General features: G+C 39.5%; 1 protein-coding gene across 1 annotated transcript in view; it reads left to right on the top strand.

Moving 5' to 3' along the window:
* The window catches only part of THSD7B (thrombospondin type 1 domain containing 7B), a 257,577-nt gene that overhangs the window by 57,384 nt on the left and 175,821 nt on the right, over positions 1 to 24,372 (top strand). The window contains 3 exon segments of the mRNA XM_062578475.1: positions 4,091 to 4,336; positions 10,798 to 10,967; positions 22,757 to 22,912. Coding sequence (XP_062434459.1) covers positions 4,091 to 4,336; positions 10,798 to 10,967; positions 22,757 to 22,912 — 572 coding nt within the window.

Here is a 24,372-nt window from a genome sequence, read left to right as displayed (position 1 = left end):
TACGTTCCGAATCCTTGCAAGTATGCCTTGCCTTGCAAGGATGTGTTTTTGTACGTGGCTTATTCCTCCTTCAGTGCGCATGGCCATCAGAGAGCTCCCTGGCACTTGGGTGACTGAGACTTTGTACTGCTGCTGTCTGCTGACTAACCGACCTATCTTAAAGCGCAGGCAGTGTAACGCACCGTGTGAACATTTTTTTAAATGGCTTTACGGTATCAGTCCAACCATGTTGGACAATGTAAAAAGTATCAATTGCATGAGCACCTTCTTATGTAGCAGCCATCAGACTGACCCCCCCAAAGGGAGACCTAACTTGATATATTAATACGCAGGAAATTAGTTAACAAACAGTGCTTATGAAGTATCTCACCTCCCTAAGGCTTCCTTCCTCTTCTCCTGTATGCCCTGCTGATTTGGAAACCGCCATAGCAGCGCAAATAGGCGTGTGGTTGGTGGACTCAGAGCAGAGGGTACTGTAAGGACTGCCTTGTGTGCCTAAGCTTTGTCTGTATTAGGCTGCCCTAAATACATCTGTAACTTGAAAGACTGTGCTTGAACTTAGTGCAAAAGGGAGCTGCATGTTTTCACATTTGCTCTTTGTGTTGCTCAGTGTCACCATTAATTTGACTTCTGTGCTCTGAATGAATAGATACAGTTTAATTAGATTCTCGTTCTGCTAGGCTGTTTCGTGTAATGCTCTCTCCAAAACATGTGCTTGAGCAGAAGAAAAGCAGGATGGAAATTGCCATCTCCAGGTCTTATTCACCTTAAGTTATCTCCTTCACCTTCTGTGGCAGGAGCAGCGGAGGGATTTCTAGGGAAAGAAATAGGTATTCGGCCTTCTCATGCTTCAGAGGGTTTCGCAGATAGCAGGAAAAATTGTTGGGCAGAGATGTCTTTTGTGGCCGGTATTGGCGTCTGTATGAATCCATACGTATTGAGCGGGATTGTTTTGCTAAGAATTGGGGCTAGCAATATTAGTTTAAAAGAAGACCCCAAAGCAGATTTTGGAGACTTAATTTTCTTCAGTGTTTCAGTAAAGATCAGGCCAGACTTCAGACTCATTTACAAGCAGTGCAGCCCCCTAAAATGGAAGTGGCTTTTCATAGTGGTATCTGAATATGGAGCTTAGATGACTTTTTAAAAAGCAGCATTGGTTACCCTCTGTCCTATGTTCGTAGATTGGCTCTGTCTAGTTCTCTAGCATAAGCAGGCCTATGATTTGCATTTACTAGTATTTTATCTACTCCACAGCTGTATTCTTGTTTTTTATTAACATTGTGGCAGAGGCAGCTCTCCTGATAACCCTGTTAAAGAAGTAGTAAAGGGAAATAAGGTTATAATATAATATAATAAGTCATATGTGACTTCACCTAATGTAGTGTTACCAGCAAAAGATTCAAAATTGCTAGGTTAGTACAAGCTTAGCTGTGGTGATGGTTACTGTGCAGCTCCAGGTTAGACAGTATTGACGTTTTGTACCAGAAACAGTTTTGCAATAAAGTATCAGCTGCATTTGATACATAATAGCGTCATGGAAAATCTTTTTTTTTAAGATTTAAACGAGAATGATTTTGTTCTGAGACATCTGTATCACAGGTTATTTCTACTTTATGAAGATGTTAATTAGTATAAAATAAACCTTAGCAAATTGACCTTTGCAGCACCTGTGACAAAATGAGTTATTTTCTAGGTGAAGAAACTGAGACGAAAAGTGTGGAGTTAAATGTTTTTTGTTTGGGTATATAGATTTAGGCCACTAAATGCTATATTTTGCCAGGAATGGAGGATCTAATAAAACTTGATCAGGTGTCAGTGGGAATATTCCTGTAGACCTCTGTGAGAACTGGACCAGTCTGTCCATTGGAGGAGAAGTGGGTGAATGTCCTGTTTGTCCTCTGCTCCCCGTAGGATGTTGCCATGCAACTGCCTCCTGAAAGGTTGTGTGTGCTACAGTACTCTTAAATGTGCAGAGAAAAACACTTCTTTATAAGAAGTCAGCCCCTATGTGTTAGGTTTAGCTACTTCTACAGCTGTTTCTGCTTTTTGTGCTCCACCTGGTGATCTTTTTGGGTTTTCTTTTCTTGTAACTAGAGCTGGTCTACAAACTCTACCACCTTTGGCTTAAAGTTCCTCCCCAGAATTGTTTTTTTGTTTTTTTTTTTGTTTTGTTTTAAAAGAGGTTACATATATGCTTTAAAACTGTTCCTGTCCATACTTCTGCAAGTGTGTCTTTGCATTAATAAATGCTCCTTGTGCCTCAGATGTTGCCCAAAGAGACGGTCTTTCCTGAGTGTACTGTAGTCTAAAGATCTCTGTGTGGTCCGTATTACCCTGCCCATAGCCCCTTCCTTCCGCGCTCTTCTCGCCTGGGCTGGCACCGTTGGATATCCAGGGCAGGAGCCCCACCACTTGCCAGGCATCCAGCCTGTACCCTTGGGAGTAATGCTGACGAATGAGAAGTGATTCCTTTGAAATTCTGTTAAAAAAGACTGTAAATTTCTTTTTGAAGCAAATAAAGCTTAGTGAATAGATGTGCTCCAGCATTTTTTCTTTAGAGAAAATTTGGTTTGTCTGTGTTGTAAGTAATATTAAGTGAGCTAAACAACTCGTTCTTTGGCATCAGTGCTACATTTCACACTTCTTAAGTGCAGATATGTTTGTTCCTTACAGCTGGTAAAAGCCTGACCGTGAGCAGTTGGGGGCTGGAGAAAAAGAAAAAATTAAAGAAAGTTCACACTGAGTTCATATGTAGTTCTAATTTCTGAGGCTGGTTTGCATCATCAGTATAACGCTGGACAGAAATCAGAGATTCCTTTCCTAGTGTTTTAGCTGCTTTCTTCTGGCCTTCTGTCGTGGCACTCCAGTGACGTCTCTGCTTGTACGCCTCCCATTCCTCTTCCAGTCTCTCCTTTCCAGCTCTCTGTTACCTTGGTTAGCAAAGATTTAGAGAGAGAAAGAAAGGTTTTTCTCCAGTTTGGGGAGCTTATTGGTGCTTGTGTGGTTGATGACAGGTTGTGATGAAGTGGAGCAAAGCAGCTGTGTTTGTGTTCACTTGCAGTGCGCGCAGGGCAGAAGGGACGATTTCAGACCTGTGAAGCTCTGGTGAATGCTGTGATGAAGGACCAAGGAAGGACAATGTCGTTAGCCTTGAGTTTGTCTCCTCCTGGAAGTACTTGCCCCATGCATCTACTTTTATATATTTTGAAAAGCTATTCTAACTTTGGGACTTTTATTTTATTTTTTTGTTCTGGGGCTTTGTTCTGTTGTGTCTTGATATCAAACTGACCTCCTCTGTTGTGAGCTCTTAAAGGTTGGTTTTCCATTTCATTGAGCCTTGTGTGGTGTTTTGATCTTGTACAAAATGAATGATGGCTGTGTCCTGGGGTAAGCAGGGGGATTGGAGGCCAAAAATACAAGCACGGCTGCAGCCTTCGAGGCTCTTCCATCTTAGGTCTGAAAACACCATGACCTTCTCTGATCGCATTTGTTCGATAGCAGAATGCAAAGCAAGACATAGCCAACACATTTTTTTCTTGGTATGCGACTCCATTTCTTTTTGTGATCTTCAGAAACAAGCAGCTGTAGTTAGGGAGATGTTCAGCTCTTCCTTTTTTTGGTGGAGTGGAGCTGCTCAGCAGGCAGCATGGGGACACAGCCTCATGGGCCTGTGGATATACAGCCCATTGCGTAGGGCGATGAGAACTGACACCAGTGACAGCGGTTCTTCTGGACTCCTGTTTAATTTTTGGTGCTGGATAAACGATGAAATTCTGATTCTTCGCAGGTGCATGCATAGTGCCTTTTGTGTCCCTTCTAACTTGAGGTGAATCAGATGTTTGGAAAGTACTCAGCATGCAAAATTGCACCCCAAACCTTCTGAAAATGCAGTATATTCACTGTGTTACAGCTCCTCTTACGTTCATTGTACTGAATTTAATGCAATTCTTCTGACTTACTTACCCAAAGTGACCCTCAATTTCCTCTAGGGTGAGGGAGACCGGAGCCTGACAGAGTGTTTGTGAGTTTGAGTTGAAAAATTGAAATCTGATAAGCAAGACTCAGCTGCTCTGCTCTTGTCTATTTGCAGCCTTTGTGCGCAAGAAACCATCCCTGTGACCTTAAGGTCGTGTGTCGTCGCGAAGGACTGCGAGACGTCTGCGTGGTCTGCGTGGAGTCCCTGCTCGAGGACCTGTCGTGCGGGAGACCTCTCCCCGGGTTTCCGGAGCAGGCACCGCAGCGTGAAGAGCATTGCCCTGGGGGCCGGCAAGGGCTGCCCCGAGCTGGAAGAGAAGGAAGCGTGCAGCGTAGGAGAACAACTGCAGCCTTGCCCCAGGTAGCGTAGGACTTTTCACCAAAGTCTTCTGAAGCAGAGCAGCTCCTCTTTGATTACTGCCTTGTGCCGAGCACAGCTGACTGGTCGTGTGTATATGTGTGTGTGCATGTGTTGCATTTATATATATATATATATACACACATATATAAAAATCATTGATTTGGTAATTATTAACTATTACTAGTGGTATTACTTATTGTTAAGAATATTTTTGTGATTGTTGCTATTATCTGTTCTTGAAGCAGTAACGATTACAGTTTTATATATAAATAAGTTTAAATTACGGATGCTACTGCTAAGCTTATATTTTCATATTTTAAAAATCAAGGGCAGATACTCTGTTTTGTTGAAAGAGCTTTCACATCGATTGCTGTTGAAGAGAATTTCCTCAGCTATGCAGAGACTGGGCAGGTCTCCATAGCTGTACTTTCACTGGCCTTGAAAACATAATCTTTACTTAATGTTTTGCTTTCATCTCGCTGTAAAAAAAAATTTCAGTCCTCTTTGAGGAAAATGGGAGCTGATCAGAGGTAACAGACTAGTCTTTACTCAGCTCCATTCCAGACACTTCTTAAAATGAAGAAAACTTTGTAGTCCCTCAATGCTTGCTTGGTTTACTGCAATCTTGGCTCTGGTGGAAGGTGAGGATCTAATTTCCTTTCTATCTGCAAATCCATGCCATTATGCTTGGTCAGGCTAGCATAGAGAAGGCCTCATTTGCTTTGCAAAGAAGATAAAATGTTGCTTAATTTTTCATGGAAAATGTTCTGGGATTGACTGTAAAATACTTCAAGACTGATAAAATTTTATATATGTGTAGACAGATCTGCCTGTCTACGAATGCATGTGTGTAATAGAAGGACTATACAATGATCAAGTCATGAATTTCTGGCGCTTTGCTAGGTACTGCCAAAACCATTCCTAAAGCCCTTGCAACATTCCTTAGAAAGGCAGAACTTATAAAAGTGTCACTGTATTGTAGAGTTTATTCAAAATCAGATGCTGATCATTTTTGTGCACCCTGCTAACAGAAGAGAGGAAGTATATAAAAAAAATCTGTTGCTTGATTAGTTCCTATGAAAAAGCTCTTACAGCGTGATTTTTGCTCCTTCCCAAATGCATATCAATTTCAAAGATGATAGAGCGTGAGATTGTCTTGCTGATTTTTGTCCCCTGTGCAGGAGCATGGCTGCAGGTGACACCTGATTGGGGTCTGCCAGCTCATGGGTAATCAGGCAGGGAACAGACACATGACTGCCCTTAGTTTCTCAGCTTTTCTCTGTTTCAGTCTGCAGTGAATTAAAGTGTGAATGACCGTAAGGGCTTAGTGTAGAGCCAGCAGAGGCCCCGAGGTGGGAATGTGCATACCGCTGATGGCTTTGTCACGTGCCACTCTTGGTATAGAGGGAAACCTGTTATTCTGGCAGTATAGCATTGCTTTGCCACAGTTTTCACGAGCATACAAACTCTTAAACCTTTCTCACTCTACATGCCTGCACATTTTCAGTCTTTCCATCTTTCCAGCAAGGTATCTGTGTGATCTGGGATAAACTTTCTAATGGACTAGCCCAGAACAGTAACATTCGATATACAGGTTAAATATAACCATTGAACCAACAGTATTTCAAACCATTTGTGGTATTTTCTTATTTCTAGGGTTTTACCAGTTGAAAATGCAGATGATAGACTATGACCTTTATTCACTAATGCCTTTTAAAGAGAATTTTACAGTAGTTGCCTAGCAAGTAAACTTTTAATTTAGCCAGTCAATGCTGCAGAAAGAGGCAGGAAGTGAAAAGCTATACTGTTGCAGCATGTTTAGTGGGTACACCCAAACTAATGCTCTGTGGACCAGAGGGATTTTGTATTAACAAACAGAAGGCAAACATTTCTGAATGGGTTATTTATGTGTCAGCAGCCAGCAAGGGATGTCATCTGTGCATATTACAGGCTACAGCCTGGTACTTGGGAATTGGTGACTGAGATAATAGAAGTAGTGCAGCCTGGAAAGCAGTAGCTTTCAGCTGCAGAAGAATGTAGTGTTAATCCTTGTGATTTAGCATAGGAAGCCCTTGATACTCCTCTTCTTGTTTGAGCATATTCTTTTTGCAACGTAATATTTAGAATTGTTGTATTTTGCTCCCCTGGAATTGTACGTACGTCATTTGTTGCTTTGCTGAGGTTTACCCAGACAGATTTCTTTTTTCTCCTTAGAAGAAGAAAATGAATTTTAGGAAACTCAGTATCAGAAATTAAAGGATTTCTCTTTCATTAGTGAGGTCTCAACGTAAGCCTGTGTCTTTCTTTCTGGCTTGAATTTGCCTAATCAGGTTAGTCTTAAAATCTTTAAGGTAGGTATCTTATTTACTTTCCCAGTTCCCAGGAAGTTGCTCTGAGTCCTATAGACTGAAGAGACCAAGAGACTTCTGTATATTAGAAGGATACTAAGCACTTATTTGTTGCCTAGCTGTCACTGAGTCATCATTTTAAAAACAATATATTATATCATTTTATCCTTGATGTGCAGCTTTCATGATCACTGGGAATAGATAGATTTTCCAGAATTACGATTAGGTGTTTAAATCTTTCATTTTGGTTGTGGTTGCTATGTTACAAGACAGGGATTTAGAGAAAAACCTCTTTGCTTTGTTGGAAATTTAAAGCTTTTCAGAATCTAAATGATGGAAAATGGGGAAGTTTTTAAGATCTGATTTTTACAGAAGGCTTGAGGTTACTGCCGAGGTATGAATGTGGTGGTTTCACTTTGTAAATGAGCCCCATTATGTGCCCTAATTAAAGGTAGGCATTACTGTGACTCAGGGAGGACTTTAAAGGAAATGCACTGAATCATATAGCTGAGCTGCAAGTGTTACACTTTGAGAGCTGGACTGTAGCGAGCTTAAAGGCAGTGTTGATGTTACTGGGACCATAGTGCTTCTCTGCCATTGGGCACTAAGCAAGGACCTCAGCTGGGCTGGGCAGCCTCCTTCCCACCCCTCAGGTAAGGCCAAACCATGGTGAAGCTTTGCTTCTTCAGCCTTAGGCTGGGCATTTCGCATGTGGCTGCTGTGCAGATTGTTTGCACGTTGTCTTAAGCAGAGGCATAAAACAGTGTGTAGATTCTGGAGGTTCCCATTTTGGCCAACACTGTCTAACTAGCCCTCTGAGGAGTGGTGATGGCTTCTGTCAACATTGGGAAGGTAGTGAGACTTCCTACAACTCAACTGTTATTGTCAAAAAGTGGAACAATCCTTCTGGGAAGCCAAAGGCGACGATCACGATTTTTTAGCTTTAGAAGGCAGTCTGTTGATGAACCTGGGTCACAGCTAGGACTATAAGTATGTTGAGTTTGGGCCAAATAATCTATTCTTGGTAATCAGGTAATAAAATATTGGTAAGTATTAAAATGAGATGCTAAATCTATTGTCATAAAAATTGTCATCAACCACACGTTTTTGGCATAGGGATTGCAAGTATGCACTGAACCTGACCATCTTTGATGATCCGAATGTATAATGTCCCTTTCACTTCCTAAATTGTTGTCCCCATCTAGGGAACTCTAGGGAAAGTGAATGAATGGTACAGCCTATAATGCTGAGGTAGTAGGTCTCCAGGGAGGTCAGTGTTTTTCAGGTTTTACCTTCAGTTCCTGTTTGGTCAGCCTCCTCCTCAGGGATATATGGCTTTGTAGTCTCCTCCAAGGCTTGCGGTTCCACACCTTTTCCACTGTGATCCAGCAAGATGGGTGATGTCCTCACGTGCAGACTATCCAGAGTTGCATTGGTGGCTTTGGTCATCTTCATCCAACTGGAAAAACTACAGTTAGCTTAAGGCCACTAAAGTTGGAAAGAAATAGGCATTTGCCAGCCACTGATCTCCGTTCTTCACGAATTACTACCAACAAGCTTTTGATTAAAATTAAGCAGAGTTTATGCGGTCAGTTTTAGTGATGTTAACTATGTTTATGATGGTTCATGGTTGGGCAAAGTGATAGGAAATATCAGCTACTCTGCTTAAAAGCCTGCAAAGATTCTGCTGCAAAGCAGTGTCCGAGATCACTGTTTCCTCCTGCAAAGCTCTTACCTTAGGTTTTGCACTCTGTGGACTAACAGTATGTCAGATACATTTCCAGTGTAGTTGCTTTTTAAAGACAGTGAAAATCTGTACGTCTTAAGCAGCTAATACTTGTGACCAGAATTTGATTTTTTTTGAAGCTCCACACGGTTGAGGACGTGTCCCCCTGGGAACAAGCAGGATGTGCTGGTGCAGTTTTAGGCTGCAGAGCTGCCCACAGAAGAGCAGGCACCGACTCTGGCACCTGAGAGCTGTTCATTACGTATTGCTCTGCAGCAGCGTAGCAGAGTATCCACTTACTCTGTGAAGAAATCTAAAGGGATTTTTTTAGATTCAGAGGTTGATGAGGTTTAATTATCTCTGAGCTCAGATTTAGTTACTTTGCATAATTTTAATCACTGATGGCCTAATTTTCATAGGTGTTAACTCCCACAGTTCACGCTGAATAGAAGAGGCAGGTGCTCACACCTTCAAAAATGAATCTTTAGGGTCCAGAATTCACAGCTGACTGCCTAAGCTAGGTATCGATAATGAATTTTTCCTTAGTCACTTAATTACAGTTTTAAGAAGTACTTCCCTGAAAGAAATATTTCCATGACTGAGGAGCTGAGATGTATGAGCTCTATATTTAGACTCATAGTTTTGAAAATATAGACCTGAAAAGTATGTTGTCCTAAAGGGCTGTGGAGGAGGAATTTTGTTCACCTAGTTCTTGAGGAGGAGCAGCCTTCTTTGCCTTCCTGAGAACCAGAAGTCTGCGTTAACTCTGCGTGTCCAAAACACGCATTAAGGCATTCCACAGAAGAAAGAATTCGTGGCTGTGCTTTATATGTTGTGGGAGTTCAATTATTTCATGCTTGTCATGTAGAAAGTGTATTTTCTGTGCTGGTAATAAACCCTGTGAGTGTATCCAAATTTGCGCATGGTACTGCATATTATTTAAGAGATCGTGGAAGCTCATCTGAAAAGTACCTGTAAATTAAAAGTAATTGGCAGTATTCGCAAACGTTTGCTATGAGTGTGTAAAAAAATTCGTAAGCGTTTGTGGTAGAAATCATTCTTTTGCCTATATTTGCAACATAAGATGTTACATGAACATTGATATGTGCTGAGGCAAACTAATATATTTCATATAGTTTTGAAATGCATGTTTATTTTCAGTAGTTGTAGTCCTGTAGTCAGGCAACAGGTATTTATTATGTAGAATGCACAGAGTTACAAGACAGAAGTCTTTTTCTGTAGATTTATCCAGTTGTGCTTGAGCTTACAGCGATCAGTCATCAGGCCAGCAAACATATGACATTTTAACAACGATTTGAAAGGACAGAGCATTTGTTTTGAGGAAAGAAGGAAATTACTTGCACATACTAAAACAGTAAAAACTGTATGGAAAGAGTAAACTATGGAATATAGAAAACAAAGATATAAGACAGCAGTAATATAAAAAGATTGGTTAACAAAAACAATGTTTCTAAGATTTGAAGTCAGGAAGCTGAAGGAAGACTTCATGCTTACATTTCTTGAACTGATTCTGTGACCTGTTAATTAAAATGAATTATATCTGAAAAAATGCTGTATGAGAAATTTGCCCTCCGTTTCAAGACATGGCAGTTTTTCCTTTCCTTGATATGCAATACTCTTTTCCTTATAGTTTTAATGTGTTGTTCTTGATGCTTAAACCAGGATATACCAATGACAATTGTTTATATAGTAGTCACATATTTGTGCCCAAGAACATTATCCTTTTTTGAAAACCATTTATATTCTTTTGGGGTGAGCTGAATACAGAACAAAAATTTTTTTTGGTAGATCTTGCTATATATCACAACTTCTAGAGAGAAGAATGTGAGAACTAAATTACCTTAGTCAATTCTTTGAAAGAATTAGTAATACTCTGGGTCTTTATAAAACTGTCACCTATAGAAAAACTGCCCAGCGCTTGGAACTCCATTAATGTATGTAGGGTTTTAACTATTAAGTGCACTTCAGAATGAGATGTTTAGTTATTGGCTAAGAGAGGGAAGTTTAGTGGTTGGCGCACAGGGTAGAGAATTAATTTTTTCACTTAATCAAATCTTTTGTTCCTCTTTTTGCACCCTCCTCAGAAGATGTTATGATGATTTAGTGTTTTAGGATGCTTTAGAGATTAGTACTATGTGAGAAGTTTTACAAGTATTACTAACAAATGACAAATATTTAACAGTCATAAATTTAACATTTAATCTATTTCCAAACAGTATTTGTGTTTAACAAGGAAGAGTTACTGCAAAGAATAAACTCATTAGTATTCTGAAGAATTCCACTTTTGTCATCTCGCAAGCTACCACTCCCTCACCCTCTGTCTTTTCAAAAACTATTGTTTTATTGATTTTCTTTTACTTCCCAAGGTTTTCATGGAGGACTTCTGAGTGGAAAACTTGCCAAGTGTCTCTCCTCCTTGACCAGCAGGACCCTCGACACCACAAGCATGTAGCCCTTTGTGGAGGTGGCATACAGATGCGGGAGGTATACTGTGTCCAGATCAGCCTAGAATTTGGGATGCACAAACTGAAGGAAGGTACGTGCTCAGAGTCATTCTGAAATGCCTGGCACAGGCAGCTGTGACAGAGAAGCAAAAAGATACCATAACATGCAGTCTTGAGATGGCTTAGGCTAGCTGATGCCATCGTTGCAGTGATGGTCGCTGATGAGGGTGTTTCTGGGTGAGAGAAGGAGCAGGAGGGCTGCGTGGCTCTGTGCAGGTTCCTTACTTGCCCTGGGACTGCCAGGAGCCAAAGCTTTCTGGGGGTGAGCCCCTGCCCGTTGTGTAGATATATTCATATGGGGGGTTTTGGAGGACAGAGAAGGAGCTAGATTTTCTTTACCAGTCTTCCTGGTAATTGAGTTTCCTTCCTGACTCATATATCAGGTAGCCCATCCCTCTGGTAGCTGAATCCATTTATCAGTATTTTTAGTCCTGGTTTAGAGTATAAAATAAGATGTCACACTCCATTCTGGATATGACTTTAGCCTCTGCTTCAAATTGATAAACAATCTTTCTTGTGATTTGAAGGGAAAAGCCAAAATAATATTGTCACAACTTCTGAGCAGACAGACAATTTTTGGACTCTGGAAGTGAGTTATTTTCCTTTTAGAAGAATAATGAGTAGATACAGATGCATGATGAATAATTCATCTTGGTCTATTTTATTTACTGTATGTAGCGCTCCTGTAGAATATGCTTTTGAGCAGAGATGGTGAGATAATAAGAACACAACATCATCTCTTAGATTTATTTGCTTACAAAGCCAAAGCAAATGTTTCCTAGGGCACGCTGTGTGTCCTAGCATCCTACACAGACACTAAGATTTTAGAAAACTAGACTCGTTTTAATCTCTGTTCAGCCCATACATAGTTGCTGCTTCACCTGTTCCAAACATCTGGTGCTACCTTGCTCTCCTAACATGAAAAGGCTCCGTTGTTCTGCATAAGCAAGTGAAGCACATCTGTTTCCAAGTAAGAAGAGTCTCCTCTTGAGAGGAGCCTTGTGTTTCTTGACTGTCTTCACCATTCTGCCACCTGTGTGATCCATGCAACCACTGTGGGGCAGGTCAGTGGGTAGTAAGGTTTAACTGTCTGGGTTCATTCACATTTTTTTTATTATTTTATGAAGTTATTTTCACCATACCAAGGCAATATTGCTAATTTGCAGTAGACCTTAGAAAGTGGAAACCACATCTACCAACAATGTAGCGAAACATAAATACAAAGAGGGGAAAACCTAGTGTCCTTCCCTATTACCCAGTAATATTCAGTGTCTCTCATTTACTGGCTGATCAATTTTTGTTCTTTGAATAATAGGGAATATTGGCTTCTCTTGGCTCTTTTTTTGGTAGTCTGAACTGATAGAATAGTTTTATTTATTCACTGGAGTATCTCACATTTTACTGTACCATTTTTTCAGTGCTGAGGAGAAGATGGGAAAGTTAATCTTTCTATGTTTAAGCTCATGTGGAGTCTAACAGTTACTAATGAAAATACAGTAGTTTGTTTCTTCATCTTGATGTCCTTAAAGGGATCATTCAGTAAGCAAACAAGTGAGTCTAACAGGATATTACTATCCACCACAGTGGATTTACTTCCATAGAGAATTTGGACCTAAGCACAGTGACATATGTAAAATAAGATTTTGTCCCATGGTCTTTCCAGCAGCATTCTTGAATAATATGTATTGAATTGTTCTTGGAGACAGGTACTAGCTGTGAAGTATTTATATATATTGCACCAAGCTCTTTTATCTCTGCAGGATCTCTCTCGCATTTTTTCATTTGATTGGTTTTGTCATCTATTTCTTCTTTTATTAAAATGTATGTATTTAGAATTGAGCCCCTGTTTTCTTGAGTCCCTATATACCAGTTATTCAGTCCTTGAAATCTTTTGATTTTTTCTGAATTGAAAATACTGAAAATTAACAACTTCCATCTTGGTATTATTTCAGAAATGTATTGATAAGATTTCATATTTTTTCCCCCACAAAGAGGTGACCTAAGACATCCCTACCATAACCCAAGTCTAGTTAGTTATTGCTTAAGCATTAGGGAAGAATTCTGTACTTATAACATGGGTGATAAATGAGAGGAACTTTTCTTGCTTATCAAAAGAGTGCAAGGTGGTCTGAATGACCACGTGAATTTAAAAAGCGGCTTAAGTTGTTTTTCTATTCAACATTCACCTAAGAAACCAGTTTTGTACTATTCTTGTTTCATATCAATAAAAATTTGAAGTAATTTTCCCATACCAGCTTCAGCTGAGTTTATGATCTACTGTTTGGAGGCTTTCTACCTCCAAATCTATGAATTGTTGTCTTCTAATCTTTGAAGTCCCTTATAATATTGTTGCATTTGAAGACTCTTCCATGTGTTTAGATGAAGCTGTCCGGGAATGCTTGGTAAGTGTTTAAAGTGTTGTGTGATTCAGATATCTGTATGTATGGATAAGCCAATATATAGAAACCTTCATTTTGAGAACTATACTATTTTTCATGGTATTCGTGCTATTCTGCCCATCCAAGAAATCTACATTGTTATTCTGCTGTAAGACTTTTGTTAATTGTACGTAATTAGGTTTAAAAAGGTCCTTGTGTTTTTTTTCTTTAAGCATATCACAGAAATCTTTAAACTGTTTAAATTTATAAGGCTGATTTTTCACAGAAAGGTAGCCGTCTAACAATTGATTTATTGTCATTCATTTTATATCTGGAGATAGAAGCAGCAGATGTGTTTGAAATGATGTTGCTTTTATGGAGGAAACAAGTTTTGCACAAAAAGCAGTGTAGAATATGTACAGTGAGCAACCCTGCATCACAGCCCCAGTCTGTCCTGTCTTCCCATCATCTGAGGATGCCCCCTGATCTCTGTGCCCAGAAGTCCCAAACCTGGAGAAAACTGCAGAAATAAATGGTGGTAGTTACCCATGTTAGTACCTCCTTTTAAATGTTAATCTGTTCACTTATATAGATGCTCTAGCACTTCAAAATAAAGCAGAAATGTAGATCTTCAACTTATTTTCAGAACTGTTTCGTCCCTCTTCTGTATGGGTAGTTTTCTGGAGCAAGAGCAGATTTTGAAAGTGTTGATTTTATAAATATTATCAGAAAAGTAATAATTTTAGATAATTATTCAAATAGTTTTCTCATAAAAATTTGAGTAATGTGGATAAACATCACTGACTCACAATCCTCAGTGTACTAAAAAAAATATACATTTGGTAGCAGTATGGAAGAATATTATACGATGATCAGTTTATGCAATCTCTCTCCTCATTTGGAGATACAACTGTCCTTGCTTTCTTACCCAATCACATTAAATAAGTCCACTAATACAAGAATTAAAATTCTTTTAGAGTCTAGGGATTGTGTCTGTGTTTTTCAAATTGTGAAGGAACAGATGAAGTGCCTACATGGAATCTTCTTCAGGAATTTTTGCTTTCTGTTCTGGAAGCCAGGGAATAGCCTTTTGTTTTTTAATTAAATTTTGCTTTGGGGACATTTCTAGAGATTATAACTCTTTATCTGTAGTCTAGGGGATAACATTCTTTACGCAATTCTCCAGAAGTGTCGTCTTTCTTATCTGAACTAGTTACCGGTCGTCCCTTGCTGTCTCTAGTGACTAGGACTGCCATTTTCTCCATATTTTCTGTAGCTTTCTAACTAGGGGTCTGCTTGCCCTGTCATTCTTTCATAAGATTTGTGCTTTATATATCTTGACATTTTTTCTTTTTACTTCCTTGAATGAGATCCAATTTACCTCTCACTTTCAGAATTTTCTTATAAAGTTATTGGAGCCTGTCTACTTTAAGTTCTAATTATAGGACTGAAAAGACCTTTGTGAAATGCTATTCTTCCTTGAGACTTCTTTATTGTTTTCCCAGCACAGTAAACTTTACTAATAAAATTTATCTCATATTACCGCCTAGCCAACAACTCATTGCATCTTCCAATCTTCTTAATCTTTGTTATTTTCCACCTGAAAATCTACATTTAATTCTGCAGGAAGTTCTAGAAATTTGCTTAATATTTGTTTGCTTAATATTTGTCTCCATTATATCAGTGTCCATGATATTTATTTATTTATTCTTGGATTTTAATATCAGATATACCAGTGAATGATCAAAGTAGCTGATCACTCCTCCCGATACTGAGGTAATATTTCCCTTAATATTAAAAACATGAAAAATATCATTCTAGAATAATAAGCCTAATCCTTAAATATAGGCCCTTCATTGTCCAAATATTACTCACATTCCTTTTTCTAAAAGTTAATAGCTCTTCAAACGTTCTTCCATTTGCAATTCTCATCCCTCTTAATCTATCAAAGGCTGAATTATGATTTAATTGAAATCTCCCAACAAAATACCTTACCTCTCCATAACAAAACTTATTAAGATTCTTAGTAAAACACAGAAAAGAAACTTGACTATGCTTAAAATGTATAGGGATAATTTATTTTTGGATGATTTTTGATTTGAGTGTATCTTCTTTCTATTGTCATCATATTGTGTTTTAAGATAAAAGAAATAGATTTATCAAATTAATGATATCTTTGACTTTTGTCATTTTTGGGAGCAATGGAGTAATTGTGCTTTATTTATTCTTAGATACCTTTTGTTGTTACCTTGCAGATATTTTTCTTGTGAAAGTCTTATTTAATTACATTTTAATTCCTCTTTCTTATAAGATTTATGCAGTCTGTCTGCTGTTGATAGACTTAATTTCTTGGCTTACTCATTCCACCATAGATCTTTTGTTTTGTTTTTAGGATTCCATCCAGTTCATCTTAGATCTGATTTCTATGTTTTAGAAACACGCTATGGTGTGTCACCAGTTGTAACAACAGAATATATTGGTTAAAACTCCTTTAATCTCTTTAAAGTTCAAGACTTAGTAAATATTCAAGTAACTTTTCAGTATGAATAATGTTACTTTTTGATCCATCCTTGTGTATGGCCTTGCATGTTTTTGTCTTACAAGTCACTTCATTGGTGTATCCCCAAACAGTCAGAAAGCATTCCTCTGCCCTCTCCTTCCAGCTCTGATGATTACCAAGTCCTCCTCGTGTGGGTTTCCAAGGATATGGGTTCCTTTTTTCCTTTTGCCTTTTCCACAAAATGGTGAACTTTCTCCCTACTTCTGATAGACAGAAATGTCTAATCTCTTCTTACCTGGTGAGAAGATTTTTGGACTATTCTTAATTCCTGTATGAGAGATGTTTAGGTGATGTTTTTTATTTTTTCTAGTTCAGTGCCTCTCTGGAGTTGCTCCAAGATACATTTGAGGACTCACCTCTTTCATTCCCTATATTATTATAGATTTATTCTTATCCCTTTCTTTCTACTCTTTTGGGGTTTTTGGCTTAAAATACGCATTTTTACCTGTTTGGTATGCTCCATTTCTTAATCCGGATGCCATTTCTTTTCCTGCAAGTTCTTCTGCTCTGAATCATGATCTTCCAATGCATGCCGTTTGGGAGATTAATGTGTCAAATTGGAAATACAGCATCTGTTCAATAAGCTATGGAGGTAGTTTCAGGAAGTGAAAGATGTCAGGGAAGAGTGCTATTTGCACAGCACGCCGCCGTGTCCTTGGAGCGCTAACTGTCGTGCGAACCACCAGTTCCGACTCCTCAGAAGCTGTAAGTTGGTGGTGCAGATTGTTAACATTTAAGACTGTTCCCATCTTGCGTGTCTTTGGAAAGGGACTGGGTTGTTGCAGAAAAGCTGTCTGTAGCAGTTGGCTGCTGGGTATGCGGTATTTGACTGAGTGCGAGCCCTGCCCTATATTAAATGAGCACTGCTTTTCAAATTTATGCCTCTGTGCAGGAATGGAAAGATTGATTTACTCTGAGGAAATTAGAATTTAGGGACTTTTGATGCTTAAATCCTGATGTCTTGTCTGGTTTATCAAAATTGAAAAAGAATAGGTTAGAGTGTGTTAGTGATAAGAAAACTTGACTAGGAGCATAGGGGAAGGATAACTGATGGTCAGCAACGGATGAGAAAATTTTTGTTTGGCTGGCTGATGATTCAGCAACAGGATAATCCAGCATGTAGATTAGCTGATCAAATTCACTGAAACCAAGTTCTCAGGGGGAACCCCTGTTCTCCCCTGCCCCAAACTAAACCAAAATGCCTAAGCATCTCCCTTACCCCAAACTAGTTATTTATTCTTATTTATGTTATATAGTTATTTATGGCCTTCCTGGCTAGAAAAGATGAAAAATACACCTCTGAAGTGTAAAATGTATTCAGACAAGCCTGCATCAGATTTATATTGCTGTGATGCCGAGTTACTGATCTGTAAGCTCACCAAATACTGAGCAGAATTTACAAGATTAAAGTCACATAACGGAAAAATAAATATATAACAGCTGGCTTATTCAGGGGAACCTGTTAGAAACAAGACAGCAAATAATAATTTTATTTAATTCTTTGGGGTCCTTGATGATATTGTTTAAATGCACATTTCTAAAATTTGAGTTCAAACCCATTAGGGAAATGCCACCTATGTATTTTAGAGGTATAATATTTTCAGTTCTTTCATGTCTAGAAACTAATTAAAGTGAAATGAAAAGAATACATACAAAAGACTTTGACAGTGAAAAAATATGCCTTCTAAAAGTGCCTTTAAAAGAATATGCGTTTTTTTTTTTTTGTCAACAAGATGTTTGATGTGACCATGAAATATTTATTTCAGCAAAAATACATTTATTTATATAGCTTGCTCTGGGACGCAGCAAATAATATGCTGCCCCATCAGTTTACATGAGATACTAGCTTTTAGCTCAGGTCTTTGTCTTTGAAATCTGAAAAGTTAAAAGCATTTGTAATTTGTAGTTATTTCCTGCCACAGGAATTAGATTGATTTTATTCAAAATCATGAAGATTTGTTTTGAGTAATTTTGCCCGCTGTCACCACGAGGAAGGCGAGCTGCGTTGTGCTCAAGCCATGCCCTCGATTCAGATGAAAGAGCAGGAGGACTCGCGGGTGGCCGTCCCCGGGCTGGGGCACTGCGAGGAGCTGCCGCCGGTGGTGCCAGTTCTGGAGCGGGACGCGTTAGAGCGAACCCGGGTTTGTGCACCGGGCCCCAGCTCTGCTGCTGTGAGGTGTGAACATCGTTCAGGTTCCCTTTTCCCTTCTCACGGTTGCCTTTACTGGCACCCCTGCGTCCCTCTTCCCTCCGCTTTTCTTCTTGGACGCTCTCAACTTCTCTTGTCACCTGTGGTCTGAACTCACCGCGGGTGAGTGCCCCGGGGAAGCACCGCGTTCGGTGTGAAACCTTGCCAAATTTGCCTTTTCCGTTGATAATCTGAATGAAGTCTGCCGAAGCGAACGAAGAGGAGAGCCCAGCTGGGATCGGGATCCTGTTGTACAACAGAGGGAAACTTTCTATTCACTGAAATGCTAATAATCTATGTCACTTCAGTAAAGTTACAAGCATCTTTATTGCTCTGAAGTGCATTAAACCATTGTCGCTCTTGGCAATCTGCTATTAACCTGCTTTCGTGCTGTGATTAGCCTTCTATTCATACTTTGTTTCCTGTCTATTAAATAGATTTTAATTGATAATAGGACTTTAACTTTGTGCCTTGTGACTTCCAAACTAATTGATTCTTTTTAAAAGCATAAAGCTCCCTTTCCGTCAGGTGTAGGGTACATTAGGCTGTTCTAATGGAGTGGTGCAATGGGCTGGGATCGGTGCCATTTGCAGGCTTGCTAAATTGCATTCCCCGGTTCTCCTTTGTCTAATCTTCTGTTCTCACTCTAAAAACAAATCTTTCAGGTTAAAGAAATTACTTTCAAATGTTGTGCTGGTTAATCCCTATTATGCTATACACAGGTAGGTGTTTTTATAACACGGTTCTCTCCCTTGTGGGTTTCTCAAGTAATTTCACTTTGTATCGATTCAGGAGTCTTTGGTTTGTAAGTCCTGGCACAGGCAGTAAGAACATTTACAAAGATGCGCCATTGATTTCTTGAACTCTGGTAATAATTAATTTGACATACTTTTGCCAAAAGATATTGTAAATACCTGCATTTGTTGCCTTGAGATTTGAATGTTAACTAAAACAAAGCCTGTGTCCACGTAGAAGAGAGAGTTCAGATGTTCTTTATTTGTATTCTGGATACGTTAGAGGTATTTAGAAATGTCTCACATGGCTGTTAATATCAGAAGTATTTTTTGTTGTTGTTGTTCTAAAGGGGAAATGAAGTTGAGGTCCAGGAAAAAGTTATTTACCTCCTGGAGAGTGAAAAAATAAATTTGAAAGGAATCACTTCAACCAAAATGCAGTCCTTTACCTCCTCTCTCTGCTTGACCATCATTGCTTTTTAACTTAGTATTGGTATGTGTGCCTGCAAGTATGAATACATATGACTATATTTACAGGTGATTTATTTATTGGCTTAAAAATACATTATGCAAATAATTGTATCAGAGCTGATTTCTTTTTCCATTCTCCCCAAAATCAGTATCCAGGACCACAGTGAAAATATATTGGGAAACAAGACACTTTAGAACCCAATTTATTATCTCCTGCTGGTAGTAATAACCTGAAAATAACAGCAAATAGTAAAATTCAAACTTCAGGCAGACACTGGTGCTGAGAACAGCTGTAGTTATATTTATAAAGGATAGATTCAATATAACAGCTATAGAGATGTGCAATGTTTCAGAGGCTCCCAGATTAGTACTTGATTGCTTTTTCAAATTTAGTCTATAGATTGGGAAGAAAGGATTTTTAAAACATATGAACAAGTGAAATAAATACAGTGCTACTTGAATCAGAGATATTGCCTTCCCTTCCCACTCTTTCCTTCCCTGAGTCTTGTTTCTACCTTTTTCTTTACCCTCCCAGAATACTAGACAAATACTTCTCCAAAGCAAATAATTCCTTAAAAATGACTCCTTCTATGTGAATATAGGAAGATGCCTTTACAAAGTCAGTTAGTGAACAAAATCAGGAGGCTGTCCAGTATTTAAAGACGGGTCTAGCAGCTCTGTTCACCTGCCGTGGGCATGCCGTGAGCTGGGTTTCCTGAACCTTTGCAACGGCACATCCCTGTGCCGGCTCTCTGCGCCCTTTCGGAGGCTGCAATCTGAGAGAGTTTCCGCATCTAAAAGGTTCGTGGAAAAAGACACAGTGTAGTTAATTGAAGAAAGACATTTATTAGAGTATGAAGAATAGCAGTAGTCTGGAGGATTCTGTGGGGAATGAATGCTGCTTTTTAAAAACGTTATATGACTCGTGCGTTATTGTAAGGAGCTAAATTAAATTGTGACTGTTAAGGGGAAGCTAAGAAGAAACAAAACTGTGTCAAAAAGAAAGTAAAGCTTGAGAAATCCTATCAGTGGCCAAAGGACTGAAGAGAGCGATTGCTAGCAGGCTCCTCGCCAAGCACGCAGAACTAGGGGCAGTCGGTTCGTCCCGGGCTCGGGCGCCGCGCTGAAGGAATCCGCAGGCGGTTGTGGAAAGACGTGACGGCGTCGGCGTGACGTGGCGCCCGCCGGCGGCGCGTGGTGGGGCGCTGAGCCGGGCGGTCGTCGCGGTGTGCCCGCACCGGAGCGCGTGGGGCGCCCAAAGGGGCGTGCGAGAGCAGCGCTCCTCTGCCTTGGGTCTTCCTCTCGGCTTCGAAATCTGTCCCCGTTCCCTCCTCGCTGTAGCTTGTGGCACAGAGCGAAGGCATGGTCACGAGACCGAAGGCAGCCGAGCCGAAGCAGGCGCTCCGACAAAAGTCACATCAAGCTTTTTAACAGAACCGGTGGAAATCAGCTGATGGAAATGGGAGCTGCCTATCAAATGGCTGACGAAATCAAGGAGGTCTTTCCTAGAGAGCTCCTGTGGTCCATGCAGTCGCTGCTTCTCATTGGAAATAGAGGCTTCTTATAGCAACCTGTTTCTTTTAAAGGATGATGTTGTATACGTGCTTGTTAATGCAGCCTGTTCCTTTTTGTTCTTTTCTTGTTCCTGAAGACTTTCACCAGAGGTTTATAGTTGGTGCAGCGGGAGTATAAACTAGCACAGGCCTAGAACGTGTTACGATATTTCGTTAATATAATCCATGCATTTTCTAAGCTACTTTTTTATAGACCACACAGAATTACTTAGGGAGGTGGGAGAACCAGCAGTCTTACTCTAGTGACAAATATGCTCTTGGTCCTGGGAAGTCAAAACAGGAAAAGAACTCCCGGTAAAAGACTAGGAATCAGCCCAAAGGAGAAGAAGAAACTGGCCGTGAGAGAAAGGAAGGTAGGGATTTCCTCCAAAGCAGGAAGGAGTCTTCCTTGGCCTACCAAAAATAACACATTCCTTCAAGTTGTTTGTTGTTAACTTTCCTTTTTTCCTTTTTCTTTTTTTTTTCTTTTTTCTTTTCTTTTTTTTTTTCTTAAACTAAAATTCACTGGTTGCAGCCATTCGGTGTCCTGGCTGGAGAACCAACCAGCTTTGTCTAGTGATTAATTTTATCTAGTGATGAAACAGTTTTTCTGTATAAGTTAATACAGAGAAAAGAGACATTGCTAACAATGAAACCTGGAGTATAGCAGAAGAGACTGGACTTAATTCTTTGAATTAACTGTATGTTCTGAAATGTTTTTTTTTTTCATTCCTGCAAGTGAGCTCTTCAAAAAACACTACGCACTTTTGCAAAGCTTAATGCTGAAAGGCAGGTTAAGTGATGCATGAGGCTGCTTGGTAAAATACTCTTATCTTTAAAACTCTAATATTTATCTCATTCTGTCCATCATTTTACTTGCACAGTCTCTGGAAAAGGTCTGTTTACGTTAGCATTCAGGTGAATTGGATTTATGCTGACTTGTAATCTCGAAGAGATCATGTCAAAGGCTGTATAGTGTCTAAAACATTGTTCTGAAAGTCTTTTTACTAGTGTGTTTTCTTTCAGGTCAGAATTAAATTTCAGCTGTTAATATTTAATCCTGTTATTCAGAGGAGCTGGAATCATAGGCATTGATGCTATTGATACTAGTCTTATGTCTCAGCTTCAATACTTGCAGATCAAAATTTATTGGGATTTTCAGCACTGAGATCCTGTGTTTAGAAAAAAAGAAGAAAAATTGTTTTTTTCTTTAAATGATTTAAGTGATTCATTTTAAGGAAGATGGTAAAGTATCAGAAAAAGAAAAGATTGCTAATATATTGGGCTTATTTTTAAAATCCTTTTCAAGTCAGTTCTATGCATGGAAGCAAAGAAAAATAGACATTAAAAATAAAAAATGAGGATAAAGCAAATTCAGTAGCTATAAAAATTAATGAAGTCTTGGTGATACTATGGCACAGTAAACTCAAACAAGCCTTTGCCTTTTGAAAGACTGCTTTGATATTGATTTATCTAAAGGGACAGCCAAATTCAGCCCATAATGTAATTAAAATGCACTATCATGTAATGACTCGGAAGACGGATTTAAGAGTCTTCTTCCTTCCTTTCCTGTTCTCCCTCCCCCCCAACAAAAGTTAAAAGGTGAGAGAAATAAATTGAAAGCAGAGATCTCTTATGATAAGTGGGTATACAAAGGGAGCTGTCTTTTCTATAGTTTGTATCGATGCGGTTGGTGCTTGGCAGATTTGGGGGTCTGGCGTGGAGCTGAGCCTGGTCCCCTGCAGCAGCGTGAGCGTCGGGGCTCCCCTTGGGATGCCCCCGCGCCGTGGGACGAGGTGTCGGGGTACCCGGGGATGAGGCTCCATTCCCTTACTCGGGCAGCGTGGAAAACAGGCACCGAACTTACCCATTAAAATACCTGGTTGCCACTACTGTTTTTTTCTTTCTTTCTTTCTTTTTTCCCCCTCTTTTCTTAGTCACTAGACCTGTTGATGGGAAGCTGTGCCCGGGCCCTGTCCCCGCTGCCTCCCAGCTCTGCAGCGTCCCGTGTCCCTCGGAGTGCGCCGTTTCCTCCTGGTCGGCGTGGGGCCCCTGCGCTCCCGAAAACTGCCAGGATCGCCAGGGAAGACGAGGTGAGGGTTTCTCGTAGCACTGCGTGACCTACGACGAGTAGCATTAGGCGAAGATTGCAAGAGCAACGGTGTCAAATTCCACGCTGGGAACTCAGAACTTGATAAGTCGTTCTCCTATAGAATGAAACGCTTAGATGTGCATACAGGAGTGGAATATTACCTTTAAAGGGTTTTTGCAGTTATTTTTGAAAAAAATGGGTAAGATTTTCAGCCTGATTTAGGTCCTTTTATCCTACACTGAACTTGTACAAAGGGAGGGTTTTCTGAAGTAGCGACTGCAAAGCTCCGAACTACCTGGCTGTTCCTCTGTGGTCCCCTTCCAGTCTCACCAAATCCCTGGGTATTCAGGAGGAATACAGAATTCCTCTTGGGAAGTCAGTAGACTCCCCCTTGAATTTTAATAGAAGTGGGAGGGAAGGAAGAGCACGGCAGAATCAGACCTGAGGTATGTTGTGTAGCACTGCCAGGCTGTAGCTTAGGCTGACCTGAGAGTTGGTTCTCGTTGTCCTGCTTGTTGTTTAGATACTTGGAGTAAGAGCGTGCACAGAATATTGTTTAATACCCCTCACATCTTAATTGCCCAAAGTACATCATCTTTGCTTGGAACACTCTGAGTTTCATTACAGGACTTTTCCTTCCGTTCAAAAATATACTGAAAAGCTATTATTGGAGGATGTGTCAGGCAATGAGTATTATTATTTGAAAATTATGATGTTTTAAGAAAATAATGAAGATTTCTTAAGTGATTGGAGCTGGTCAGAATTTTTCAAATTGAAAAGATTAAAATACATTTTTTCTTAATGCAAAGGTTTGCAAAACCTTTTCATTTTTAAATTGTTTTGAATGATTTCTTTTTACTGTTTAGAGAATCATGAAGTTCAGTCTGTTGTATTTTCTGGAATGTTTCATTTTTTAATTTTGTTTTCTTTTTCATGATTAGTGCGTATTTTCTTCTGCCTTTCTAATTTCTTGGCATTTACATAACAAAACTTACTGAAAGACACTTGCATTTAGTTCTGCATTTTTTATAGCAATATGACTTTTGGTTTTATTCAGAAGGAGGTAGATCCATGTAATCAATTCTTTCATTATTTTTGTAACCTTTTTCTTCCAATTTATGTTCAAACCTACCAATTTGGTAGGATGTCATTTCAAAGAGGTCTGATATGCATTATGTATCACAAATCCTTGCATCTTCATAAGGTGGAATACTAATTTCTTGGTAAACTGCTCTGCTGTGTCTCAAAACATGTCTTTTCATTAGTGGATTCCTTAGAAGAGTGTAGATGCCTTTTATATCTTCAATTTCTTACATTTCTCTTTTTTCCCTTTTCTTTTTTTTTTTTTTTGTTTTTTTCTCCCTCTCTGATGTTATTGTTACCTTGTTATTTGGCTGCTTTTCCTTTTCATTTCCAAATACAGGAAATAGCAAAGAAATGTGAAAAATTTGTGCTTTGGGA

The sequence above is a fragment of the Rhea pennata genome, chromosome 6 (assembly GCF_028389875.1).
Source record: "Rhea pennata isolate bPtePen1 chromosome 6, bPtePen1.pri, whole genome shotgun sequence".
Taxonomy (NCBI): domain Eukaryota; kingdom Metazoa; phylum Chordata; class Aves; order Rheiformes; family Rheidae; genus Rhea; species Rhea pennata.
The sequence above is the reverse complement of the archived record's forward strand: the minus strand, read 5'-3'. Positions and strand labels throughout refer to the sequence as shown.